This window comes from Vidua chalybeata, chromosome 27 (genome assembly GCF_026979565.1).
Source record: "Vidua chalybeata isolate OUT-0048 chromosome 27, bVidCha1 merged haplotype, whole genome shotgun sequence".
Taxonomy (NCBI): Eukaryota; Metazoa; Chordata; class Aves; order Passeriformes; family Viduidae; genus Vidua; species Vidua chalybeata.
Window position 1 is genome coordinate 133,384 of NC_071556.1, and position 12,231 is coordinate 145,614.

General features: G+C 46.6%; 1 protein-coding gene across 1 annotated transcript; it reads right to left on the reverse strand.

The window, feature by feature from the left end:
* Positions 1-1,870: 1,870 nt before the first annotated feature.
* Positions 1,871-8,894, reverse strand: LOC128800608 (ubiquitin carboxyl-terminal hydrolase 42-like). Its single transcript, XM_053965928.1, has 11 exons — positions 8,876-8,894; positions 6,988-7,140; positions 5,623-5,733; positions 5,448-5,550; positions 5,235-5,302; positions 5,009-5,079; positions 4,464-4,546; positions 4,109-4,220; positions 3,707-3,847; positions 3,391-3,491; positions 1,871-2,650 (listed from the first exon to the last, which is right to left on the reverse strand). Exons 2-11 carry the CDS (start codon positions 7,127-7,129, stop codon positions 1,891-1,893), a joined length of 1,692 nt encoding a protein of 563 aa, XP_053821903.1. The 5' UTR covers positions 7,130-7,140; positions 8,876-8,894; the 3' UTR covers positions 1,871-1,890.
* Positions 8,895-12,231: the final 3,337 nt, after the last annotated feature.

Genomic DNA, 12,231 nt, shown 5'->3' on the forward strand with positions numbered 1-12,231 from the left:
CCAAAGTAGGTTGTATTTGCTCGAATGCTGCACGTACAAGTGACCTCGGTCTGGGGTTGGGTTACAGTTTTTATAGGGGAATATAAGAGATAAGGTGAAACCAATGGAACAATGCCCAGTATGAATACATTACAGGTGAAATCCAATGGGAATAGCTTCAGGGGGAAGGGTAAATACATGTAAAAATACAGAATAGAACCTTCAGCCTCATATTTACAAAACAGAAACTCCCATTTCCAATTCACAAAGTTTTCTGCACCTTCTGCGTAGCCACGCACCACCACAACGTAGTGGAGAAGTTTTTCACTAAGATGCAGATGACCAGAGATGCAGAATATGGGTCTCCAGAGTGCTCCAGAGAGAAGTGCTGGTCCCAAGCATCTTTTGGCAGAAGCAGCGCTCCAGAGCGCACCGCTGCCGCTCCAGTCATCTGTGAGGGAAGTAGCCGCTTCTTCGCCTCCGGGAGACAGAGAGTGCGGTAGCTTGCAAGAGGCGAAGAACAAAGCCGCAAAGCACCGGGCTTGTGTGGGCAGCTTTCAGACTGCTAGAGGACGGTGGCTGCCACTCTCCTGTCTGTTGAATTCACGTTAGCATTTGAATAGAAGGAGTTCTTGGATACTTTTCCCAAAAGGGTCTCCAAGAGAGATGGAGAGTGACATTGCACAAAGGGGTATAGAGTGACAGGACAAGAGGTAATGGTTTCAAACCGACAAAAATTAAGTTTAGATTCGATTTTGGTAAGAAATTATTCTCCAAGACAGTGGTGAAGCCCTGGCACAGGATGCTGAGAGCAGCTGTGACTGCCCCATCCCTGGAAGTGTTCAAGGCCTGGTTGAACAGGGCTTGAAGCTACCTGGTCTAGTAGAACATGTCCCTGCCCATGACAAGGGAGTTTGAACTAGATGATGTTTAAGATTCCTTCCAACCCAAAACATTGTAGGATTCTAGGGAGCTATTGTTCTGTGATTCTGTGATTTGATGATTCTATGAAAGTTTTCTTTTCAGGGATGAAACACTTACTTTTAGGTCTCATACATGCATTTTTAGGGTCCAGTGACTCATGGCTGCTCTGCTGGAGGTGCAGCACCTGCCAGGATCCTGCCCTGGCCCAGGGTCTCCATAGGCTCCAGCTTCCTGGTGGAGCTGTTGATGGTCACCTTAGGGGGACAACACTGCTGGCTGAATTCTCTTTTAGGCATCTGTGACACCTTGAGCCTGGGAGGAAGGTCATCTGCAGGGTGACTCAGGGCTTTCCCACCCCCCTTCTCAAGCAAGGGCACCTGCAGCCCCTTCTCCATGATCATGCACAGAGGGGAATGGAATATGTCCAAGGATGGAGCCTCCATGGGCTCACTCGGCAGTCTCCGCTGGTGCTCAGCACCCTTTACACTTCCCTTTCTGAACTGCAAGGGGTCCCTGCCAGCCTATCTCTCCAGCCTGCCCAGGTCACTCAGGGACAGCAGCACAACCCCTGGCCTAAGTGCCACTCTTCCAGTTTGCTGTCATGTGCCAATTTGCTGAGTATGTCCTCTGCCCCAGAAGACAGACCATTAGTTGAGGAAGATGTTAACCAGGATCAATCCCAGTGCTGATTCCAGGGAAACAGTGTTTATTCCTGGCACCACAATATACTTGGTGGCATTGAGCAGCACCCTTGGGGCCCAGCCATCCAGCCTTTTTCAGTCCCTATCACTGTTGGCTTGTCCAGTTCATGTCCTTTCAAGTGACTTGAATATTTAAAAAAGAGACTGCCAGCTGGACACATGCAAACATGCAGCTTTCAAAATCCCATTATGCAAACATCCCACAGGGGGTATTTCGACTAATTGCCCCAAAATTACAGAGAAGGAAACACTTTGAAAATGATACAGACAAGGCTAACAACGGGTTTTAATTCTGGCTTTGTCTTTTCTGCCTGTTTGTTCCAAATGAGTGTTTCCTCCTCCTCTTTGCTGACTGGTGGTAGTCTGTGATTTCCACAAACCGTCTGCGGAGATTATAGCCCCGCTGTGGTGACCTGCCCTGCTCTCTCTGCCTTAGCAGGGATTGCTCCCAAGCAGCACTGAGTGCCGTAGCCCTCTTGGAGCTAGCATTCGAGGACACTTCTGGTGTATTGTCCTTTGGCTCTTGGTCACAATGTGGACGGCTTCTTCTCCACCAGCTACTCCTCCTCCTCCTCACTGACTGGTTGTAGTCTGTGATCTCCACAAACTGTCTGCAAAGATCATAGCCCTGCCATGAGGACTGGCTTTGCTCTCTCTGTCTTGGCAGGTGTTGTACCCAAGCAGCACTGGGTGCAGGAGCCCACTGACAGCTTCTGTTGAAGGGCCCTGAAGCTGTGCCATCCTTGACAGCATGGTCACGACCTGGAGGAGTACTTCTCTTTGTCTTCCTCCCTGTTGAGTTGTTTGAGTCAGTGCTGTTCATGAACCAGCTGCAGTGATCATTGCCCCACTGTAGGGATCTACTCTGGATCATCTCCCTGGCACTTGTCCTCTGGCAATGTATTGATATAGTCCTACCAGGTTGACCGTATGTCCCTGCAGAACCCGCCTGCTCACTGCTGACCCCGCACTGACTGAGGAAAGAATGGGCATAGGATGCCGTCAGAGAGGAAGCCACCATTCCTTCCATTTTCAAATCAGAGAATCTGGAGGGAAAAAAAAAAAAGAAAAAAGGGAGCTCTGTTTAAGACATTCCTTGCAGGCTCCTCTGGGATTCAGTCATTTTCTAGGAGTAGCTTCTACAGCAAAAAGAAGATTTCACCAAGGTCACCAATGGAAAACTTGATGGGGGTCTGCCCCTGTCAGAACAAGTCTTCATCTCTATTCTCCCTACAGCCTCCATTTCACAGAATCCTAGAAAGATTTGAGTTGGACTACCAAACCAAATTACCATCTAGTTCCACCTCCCCCTACCCTGAGCAGGGACATTTACAGGTTGCTCCAATCTCCATCCAGCCTGACCTTGAACCAGGAATGGGGCAGCCACACCTTAGAGAAGCTCGTAGACAACTTCTGCCAGTTCCTCACCATCCTTACAGGCAAGAATTTCTTTGTAATAACTAATCTAAATATCTCTTTCACTTTGAAATGTTTACCTCTTGTCCTATCACTGCATTCCCTGATAAAGAATCCCTCTCCATCTTTCCTGGAGTCCTCTTTAGGAACTCCCAACATTACCTAGTTTCAGAGAGCACACAAGGAGCAGCTTACACAGGCCAGCACCCTAAAGCCCAGCAAGAGGACTGATATGATGTAGTTCAGAATTGACAGCACTGAAGTAAGCAGAGAAGAATTGTCTCCTATGACAGAAACACCCAGGATGAGAAGACAAAGAGCAAATCCAGGAAAACGAAACATATCCTGAACACATGACCCTGATTATTACCTGGCATAGAACAGCAAATAGGCTTGCTGCCTGAGAACTGCGTGGATGCCACAATTATCCACAGACTCATCATCCATCTTGTACCATTGTCCATTGCTGGCCTGCAAAGAAAGTCATCCATTTCTGGAAAGGAACTGCAGATTTTCTCCACAACACCAAAGAGAGAGAGCAGCTGAACACAGAGTACACCACAACAAGTCCAAATCAGCCCTGAAAGCAACCATCTCTCCCAAAAGCCTTGAATACCTGTAACACTGACAAGGAAGTTTGTTTTCCCAGCACATGTTACTTTATCAAGAGACAAGTTGCTCTTTACCTTTGTATAGCAGAAGAAGTGTCCATCAAGACAGGTGTCACCGCTGTGCACCACAAGAGCATATAAGGAGTAGAGGAGGGGTTCTCCAGCTGTGTCAGACATGTATGGCCGAAGATCCAAGTACTCAGGATACTCAACAATCTACAGAAATACCAAGTGGGCTCAGAAATTATCCCGAACTACCACATGGAATAGTCCTTCAGCACACAATGGTTTGGGCAGCAGGAAACTGTTCTCAGCCAAAGCAGCTCTGTTGGAGCAGAGTCCAGGTCTTCTCATAGGAATTCTCCTCTACCCGTAACAGAACACAAAAACCCCAACATGAGCAGCTTCTGAAAGAGTGCACTGCTTTGGGAAATCTCCTGCTTCAAAGAGAAAGTTGCACTGCAGTTGCATACACACCTTGCTGATCTTCTTGCCTGTGTGATCAGCAGCCCTTTCCAGGCACACCGTGAAGACCTTAGGCACACAATGGACTGTAACCCTCTTAGAGGCGGTTACCTTCTTCTCACACCTTGAAACAAAGCAGAGACAAGTGCTGAAATGTACCCTATCTTCGCCCAACAAGACTAGACAAGCTTTTGTGTCTCACATATCCTTACAGTATTTTAAGGCTATTCCATGCCATTAGGTCACATAAAAAAAACCATATCTCATTATCGTGCTTTAAACCTCCATGAGAAGATGATTCTGCTCAATGACAAGCAGCTCTTCCACACAGAATCAAGTGTTAATAAGTTGTTAGAAATCATCTTACTTGCTACATTTGAGGCAGCATTTTCCATCCAGACTCTTAGGTGTCACAAAGTTCTCCAGAGCTTTGGTGAGGGATGAGGGTGCCTGGAGAAGAGAGAAAGGAGCCACTGAGCTGTGGAAAATGCCCATGCCTGAACACTTCCAAGGAGTCAACAAAAAGATCCAGGCACCTGATGCTGAGGAGACTCAACATGACTCTGCAGGCTGTGGAAGGAAGAAAGGAGGGAAGAAAGGGAGGGTAGGGGGGAGACAGGGAGACAGGAAGGAAGGGAGGGCGGGGAGGGGGAGGAGGGAGGGGGGGAGGATGGGAGGGAGGGATGCTGAACATTTCTTTTTTGTCCCAGGAGTTCCTGGGGCCATCAAGAGCTTCCTCTGTAGAATGGGGAGATGTGTGCCATGGTCTCTGCAGAAGGAGGTACATTTTCCCTCCCACCCACCACCAAGCTCCCTTGTGCTCACAGGACCCATTGTTAAGACAAATGCTTTGGATCTGAAAAACTACAGGGACCTTGAGATGTCTTGAAGCACAACTGCAAGCCCTCTTACTTTGATATCCAAAAGGACATGCAGGAAGGCCTTGTAGGAATCAGAAACTGCTTGGCACCTCAAGCATGTGACTGGAAGGAAAATCAAAACGCTGAGTGAAGTTAAATGATGGTGGCAGCTTATGCTCATGGTACCAGTTATGCCAGTTACAGGACCAGCTTTTTATCACAGACAGACAGAAGGGTGAAAACAATGCCAAGGAGAACAATAGATGTGGAAACATTACCTCTGGATTTCAGAAAGCCCCCAAATATTTGATGGATGATAGTAGTTGTTTGAGAAGAGATGTCCACACTGGAAATAAATGGCAAGGCAGAGTTGTCCCCTCCTCCAAGAGTTTAGCTTGGAAAGCCCTGGGCATAGGCTTTCCTTGATGGGAGCACATCCAAGGAGTCCAGTGGGCTTGGGAACATGGGAAAGATAATTTACTTATGCTTACTTGCTGCTTCCACTCAGACAAGCTCTCTGCATGGCCTCAAGAGCGCAGCGTAAGAACTCATAGGCGTCTCCGGCCATGTCAGGCTCAAATTCTTCTCCTATGACTAAGAAAGAAGTTAGTAGTTCTCACTTACAAGAAAGGGAGGGAGCGTATCAAAGCATCTGAAATGACTTACATTTGAGGTCCCTGACAACAGCCCTAGGCCAGATAACATTGGCTGAAGAGTGCAGGACTTTCCTAACATGTGCTTCCATGATGCACATCATGCAGAAGCCTTGCCGATGACCTGAAGAGGGAGGGAGGGAGGAAGGCTCCTCAGGTTAGCACATAATCCCTAGCACTGCGAAATCTAATGAAGTCCTTGAAGTTCTAAGAACAGTCTTCACTCCTCCCAAGTTGATAATGTCACAGAATCACAGAATCACTAGGTTGGACGAGACCTTCAAGATCATGGAGTCCAACCCATGCCCTAACACCACCTCAACTAAACCATGGCACTGAGTACCACATCCAGTCTTTTTTTAAACACATCCAGGGATGGTGGCTCTACCACTTCCCTGGGCAGACCATTCCAGAACTTTATCACCCTTTCTTTAAAAAACTTTTTCATAATATACAACCTATATTTCCCTTGGCGCAGCTTGAGACTGTGTCCTCTGGTTCTGTCAGCTGTTGCCTGGCAAAGGAAACCAACCCCCACCTGACTTACAACCACCTTTCAGGTAGCTGTAGAGAGTGATAAGGTCACCTCTGAGTCTCCTTTTCTCCAGGCTAAACAACCCCAGCTCCCTCAGTCATTCCTCAGAGGGCTTGTGTTCCAAGCCCCTCAGCAACCTTGTCGCCCTTCTCTGGACATGCTCAAGTGTCTCAACGTCCTTCCTAAACTGAGGGGCCCAGAACTGGACACAGCACTCAAGGCGCAGCCTCACCAGTGCCAAGTGCAGGGGAAGAAAGACCTCCTTGCTCCTGCTGGCCACACCATTTCTGATACAGGCCAGAATGCCGTTGGCCTTCTTGGCCACTAGGGCACACTGCTGGCTCATGTTCAGTCAGCTGTCGACCAGTGCCTCCAGGTCCCTTTCTGCCTGGGCACTGTCCAGCCACACTGTCCCCAGCCCACAACGTTGCAGGGGTTGTTGTGGCCAAAATGCAGGACGGCACTCGGACTTATTAAACTTCATCTTATTGAACTCTGCCCATCTATCCAGCTGTTCCAACTGTTCCTAACAAGCCCAGGACATTTTAGTGTAGGGAAAACATTCTTCAGAAATTGTCACAAGTTTTTGGTGCAATTAGCCAAGAGGGTTTAACTTGCAGGGACAGAGATACCAGGCAAGAAAGAAGTGCCTTCCTAAAGATGGACACACATCTTGTGTCATCTGTGGACACGCACAATAGAACAATGGCTTCTTCTTCTTTGAATACAAGCTCATGGGGCTGACAAAGAAGGGCTTCTGTCTTCCTAAATACAGTTCCAGGTTCTATAATCCTTAGGATGTGCTCAAGAGATTTACAAGGAAATATTCCTGAAAGTACTCACATAACTGGCTATGGTCACGAGAGAGCAGGTAGTTGGCCAGAGGAGGTGTGTATGTCAGGCACTGCAGGATGACATTGATGTAGCAAGTACTGCCCAGGTTGCAGAGTCCTGCTCCGGGTCTCTGTCTTTGCTGCCAGTCCATGCAAATCTCCTCTGGGGGAAAAAGGATCCTTTGTGGCAGAGCCATTCCCTCAGCAATGCTTGCCGCTGCAGGAAAATTATATTTGATGAGATATGTCAATATTGTTGCTTGAAAGCACATTCAAATGTTGAGTTCTCTACAGGAGCACCAAGAACAACAGCTCTAACCGCCATCACAGAAACACTAGGGAAAGCCTAACAGCCCATTTACATCTACAGGTATGGAAACAGTTTTGGAAAACAGTATGTTCCCCTGTTTAGTCTTCCAAAAATCCAACAAAGCCCACTCTGATTTCTGGACCTCAGGCTACCTTCCTTCCCCTCTAGATCCTTGGATTATCAGTTCCTTTTTCCTCATTGTAATGTGAAAAGAACAAGCAAGTACCTATGGGTGTCAGGTCTTTCTATGAGCAATGCCCTCTTTCAAAGTCTTGTGCACTAGTGATAGAGTGACCAAATGCATTTTTCTGTGTCTAACCAAAATCACCTGGGTCAGTCTGGCTGCTCTCAGGAAACACCCCAGATTTTACTCCAGTTTGTTAGCCCACTGACACTCAGGAATGCAGCACCAGCCATATTGTCTGTGGGCATTCACAAAGTTCAAGGCTGCTGGCAAAACTGTTACAGAAATTATTTCCTGTTGCAGCTGTTGCTCCTCTCAGGAACAGATGGAAAAGTTGTGCCTGACAAAGGATCCAGATCCTCCTCCAGAAAGATCAGATCAGAACTAAAACCCATCTCCTGTTGAGAAAGAAAATAAATGTAGCTTGAAAATTAAAAAACCTGAAATGCGACCCACAGAACAGCTTTAACTGTCAGGATCATTTTGTTGGTGCTGGTAGACACTGCCAAAGACAGAGAATGCTTGAAAAAATGCAGACATGCAAGTAGCAAAGGAAGGAGCCGAGTTATCCTGAAGACCAGCTCAATCTTTACTGGTCTGCTCCTCAGGATACCAAGCATTGGGCAGGTGAGGTCATAATGGCTGGACAGGTGCCACATCTCTGCCCCTTTGTGACATGAGGTTGCAGGGGGACATCTCCTGTTGTGCCCACAGAATCCTATGGCTACCACAACCCAGGCACCTCTCACAAATGGAAGTCACTGGACTTCCCCTGGTAAAGAGTTCATCCAACAGCCAAGCTCCTGTCTCTTCCTGGAGCTGCAGCAGCCAGAGGAATTAAAGGTTGCTGAGAGCTATGAGCCTGGCCACTGGTTTGGTTGGCACACTCGCAGTGCTGGGGTTTTCTTTTCCATTCTTCCCAGGTGCTGTAATGTGTCCATGTGACCTGTGTAGCAAATCACCTAGGCTCTTAGGGTTCATTTTCAATGAATTTTCTCTGCTCTTAAGGTCAGCCTCAAGCTGACCCTGAACTAGAAATACCAAACAAACACCTTCAGAAACTGTGTTTTGGTGGACCTTCAATGGCTGCTAGGCACCCACCCAGCTTCTCTCTCACCCTAGCTCGCTCATTCTTACTGGCTTTTTAGCACCAGAATTCTTTGGAATCCACCTCTCAGGAGAGCACATTAGAATCCAAAGCCTCATTTTAGGCTCACTGAAGGCTCAAAGCCTTATGTTCTTGATGCCCAAAGTCTCATCTGGAAGCTAAAACAAATTATTTCTAGGGTGTAAAACGGCATTTTAAAGGCTATTCCTTTGTTATCCATATATTTTAGTCTTGTTTTTAGGAACTACAATTTCATTTTTAGGATCCAAAAGATCCTGGTTTAAGTCCAAACTGACCTTGTTTAGGCACAAATGCCACGACTCATCTGAAGGGCTCAGAGCATCATTTTGAAGGCTCCAAGTTCTATTTGGAAGGTCCAAAGCGTCATCTGCAGGGTCTAGAGCCTCATTTGTTTTGGTCCCAGAGGGGAGATCTGTGGAAGCTAAAAAGAGGGTTTGGACCCCTGAAAGACCTTTTGGACTTTCTAAAGAAGGCTTTGGACTCTACAGATGCACCTTCACCCTACAAATGAAAATTTGGACCTTCCAAATCAGGTCCTACAACCAATAAAAGGTAATATAAAACAGGTTGGAAGCTCAGAAATTTGGGTTGTGGCCCTAAAATGGAGGCTTTAGGCATGAAAAAAATTAATAGGTAAGATGGTACAAAAGACCCTTTAGAACTTAGTGATTCTTCTCCACTGCCAAGAAGTTAAGCTTTAGGCTGTCATGGGGAGCTAAATGCCAGCAATAGCTTTCTGTCCTGTTACCTTTTGTGTGGAAGCAATCCCTGAACACGTTCAATTTTGGATGTGCTCTCCTAAAAGTGCAGCAGAGCCTTTTGAGGTGGGTCTCTTGCTCTCTGAGGAGAGCAAGAGGAACTGCAGGCTATGCTCCAGGGCTATGGGATTCCCCACATCTCTGTGCAGATGAGGAGGATATGGGTATTGTCCTACCTTGTACAGCAAGAGCTGTTTTGGGATGTAGCCAGCCACTGTGTCCCAGACAGCCATTCTCTCTGGAAAGCAGAGGAAAGCCAGGCTGTGCTCTGCATCTGCTGGATCTCAACTCTCCCAGAACCCCTGGGCTGTGGGGCATTGGCAGATGTGCCACTGCTGTCTGCAGCCTTGGACAGAGACACCCACAGAACAGCTGCCATGTCCCACAATGCTGCATGGGTCCTGGCGACAGTCCTGTGGTGTCTGCAGATGTCTGTACCTCAAGGGGTGATGCTGGGCATCATGAAGGTGGGCTCCAGTCTCTCCCAGAAGCCCATTTTGGTCTGCCTCATGCTGGTGAATTGATCCTCAGTGGAGAAAGCCCTGACAACCTCTAAAATCTGCAGCTCCCTGTCTCAAGTGTTGCAGCTAAAATTTTTCAGCTTGCCCAAAAAGCTACTGAAGGATGAGCCACCTGCAGACAGACTGTTGGAGCTGACATGCGTCCCAGTGTGACTCAGGGAACACCTGCGCCATCACAAAGAAGGAAGGATGAGCACTCTCACTCCCTCCCTGCCCCCACCCCCACCCCACCCCATAGTGTCTCAGGATGTAATTTATTCATAAGTGCATGAGGAAATGAGTCTTTGAAATCTTAAAAGAAGGACTGGAGATGACCAAATTGCAGACTTAATTCTAAAGAGGGGCTTTGGTCCCCAACACCGAGGTTTTGGAAAACAAAAAATGAAGGTTTGGGGGCAAAAATGAGCCTTTGGACTCACAAATAAGGCTTTGGACCTTGAGCCTTAAAAATAATGCTTTGGACCCTCTCAATATGTCTTTCAACTCTAAAAGCATAAACCTTCGCAATTATTAATTGCTTTTTAGAAAATTAGCAAATTTTAGCAATCTTATAGTCTAAAAATATGGGTTTAGACTTTAAATTGACTACTTGTTCTCCCAAACACAGGTTCTGGTGATTTAAAATGTATGCAGTTCTCCCTCTTTGTGTGGATTGTGTCATAAAAATAGTGTTTGTGCCTGAAAAACTCAGGGTTAAATCTGAAAAATAATAACTTGGACCTTGAAAATGTGTGGGATCTAATTTTAATTTTTTTTTCGTTTGTCCTTGGGATTCAGATTCAGATTCTGACCCTAATAATGAGGGGACTGGAACTAAAATATCCCTGTGCTATAAACCCTGTTCTTGGCACAAATCCAAAACATAGGTCTCATAAAAGGTATTATGATTAAATTTAACTTAATTACAGGCCAAACTAGTATGTCTTAGGCTAGAAATAAGGGTGTGCATTCTATTCCTATCTGTTAGGGGTGGGGCAGAAGATATTCTGTTAATTGGGCAGTTTTCTTTATCTCTTCCACAGCCAATCATCCTTCTGAGGTGATATCTTCTGTTATTAGGCCATTGAGTCTCACTGCATGACTGATAAAAATTACATCATCCCATTGTGAGAAGCTCTGCCCAGAGGGAGGAGCCAAGCATTTCTATCTAGATATAATCAGAGATTTAGAAGACCACAAGCAGCCTTTTCCCACTAGATTCCCAAAAGAGCAGCTTTCTTCTCCACTGCATTCCCAGAGGAAGACTAGGCCCATCTGAATCACCACTAGACCTTTAGAAGAAAACTATAGCCTTCTACAAGATCAATCTTCAACAGAACCACATCTGTCACTTCAGGAGCGCTGCAGCCACCATATAGTAAGACTGCTACCAACACCCTGACCCACAGGGCATCAGGTCGTGCCGAGCCGTGGGGGCTTTTAGCCACTCGGCACGAAGCTCGGATAGCTGGTACGTCTGAGGGTCCACCAGAAGAACGGGAGGGACACTCAGGCTGCTGAAATCCTGCTCGTTTGTTGAAGGGTCGCAGAAGGGGCAAACAGGGAGACAACGAAGCAGAAGGGAGGCAGATTCCGAGAGCCCCGAAGGGCGGGGTGAGGATTCTTTTACTGCGTAGGGGTAGGAGGGTTTAGCATTCGAGGGTACAATCAGGAGAAGGCTAAAGGGAGGGGAAATATAACATTAACCAGTGGGGAAAAGGGAAAGGAGTGTTCTTGGTGGAAGAACCAAAGGGAAAACGTGGAACAGAGAAGATTCTAGGCTAAGGGGCAGACTTGAACAATAACTGACAGGACAGGGGGAGGGTACAATTCTCTTACAAAAGGGGGTGGAGAACTCATACAACTGCTGTTTCCCATGGCAACCCTAGACTGCCTTCCCCAACCCCTCCTCCTACAAGGTCGTATTCTAACTCTGTCAGTGTTTTTTTTGTTGTTTGTTTGTTTGTTGGTTGTTTTTTTTTTTTGTACTATTGCATTTGTATATTTTTTTATTTTCCTAGTAAAGAACTGTTATTCCTATTCCCATGTCTTTGCCTGAGAGACTTTTAATTTCAAACTTATAACAATTTGGAGGGAGGGGGTTTACATTTTCCATTTCAGGGGAGGCTCCTGCCTTCCTAAGCAAACACTTGTCTTTTCAAACCATAGACAGATTTTGTCACCCAACATGCAGCTCGAGGGCATTGAGAGAAAAATGGTGACAAAGAGAATAACAGTTCTTGAGTAATCTAATTTTTGTGTGCTGATATAGAAACCTCATTAAGTGTCACCATGTAGTCTAGCTTACCCTGGCTTGGATGGCATGTGGTTGTGGCTATACTTCTTCCATTTGCAGGCCCTTATCTAAACATG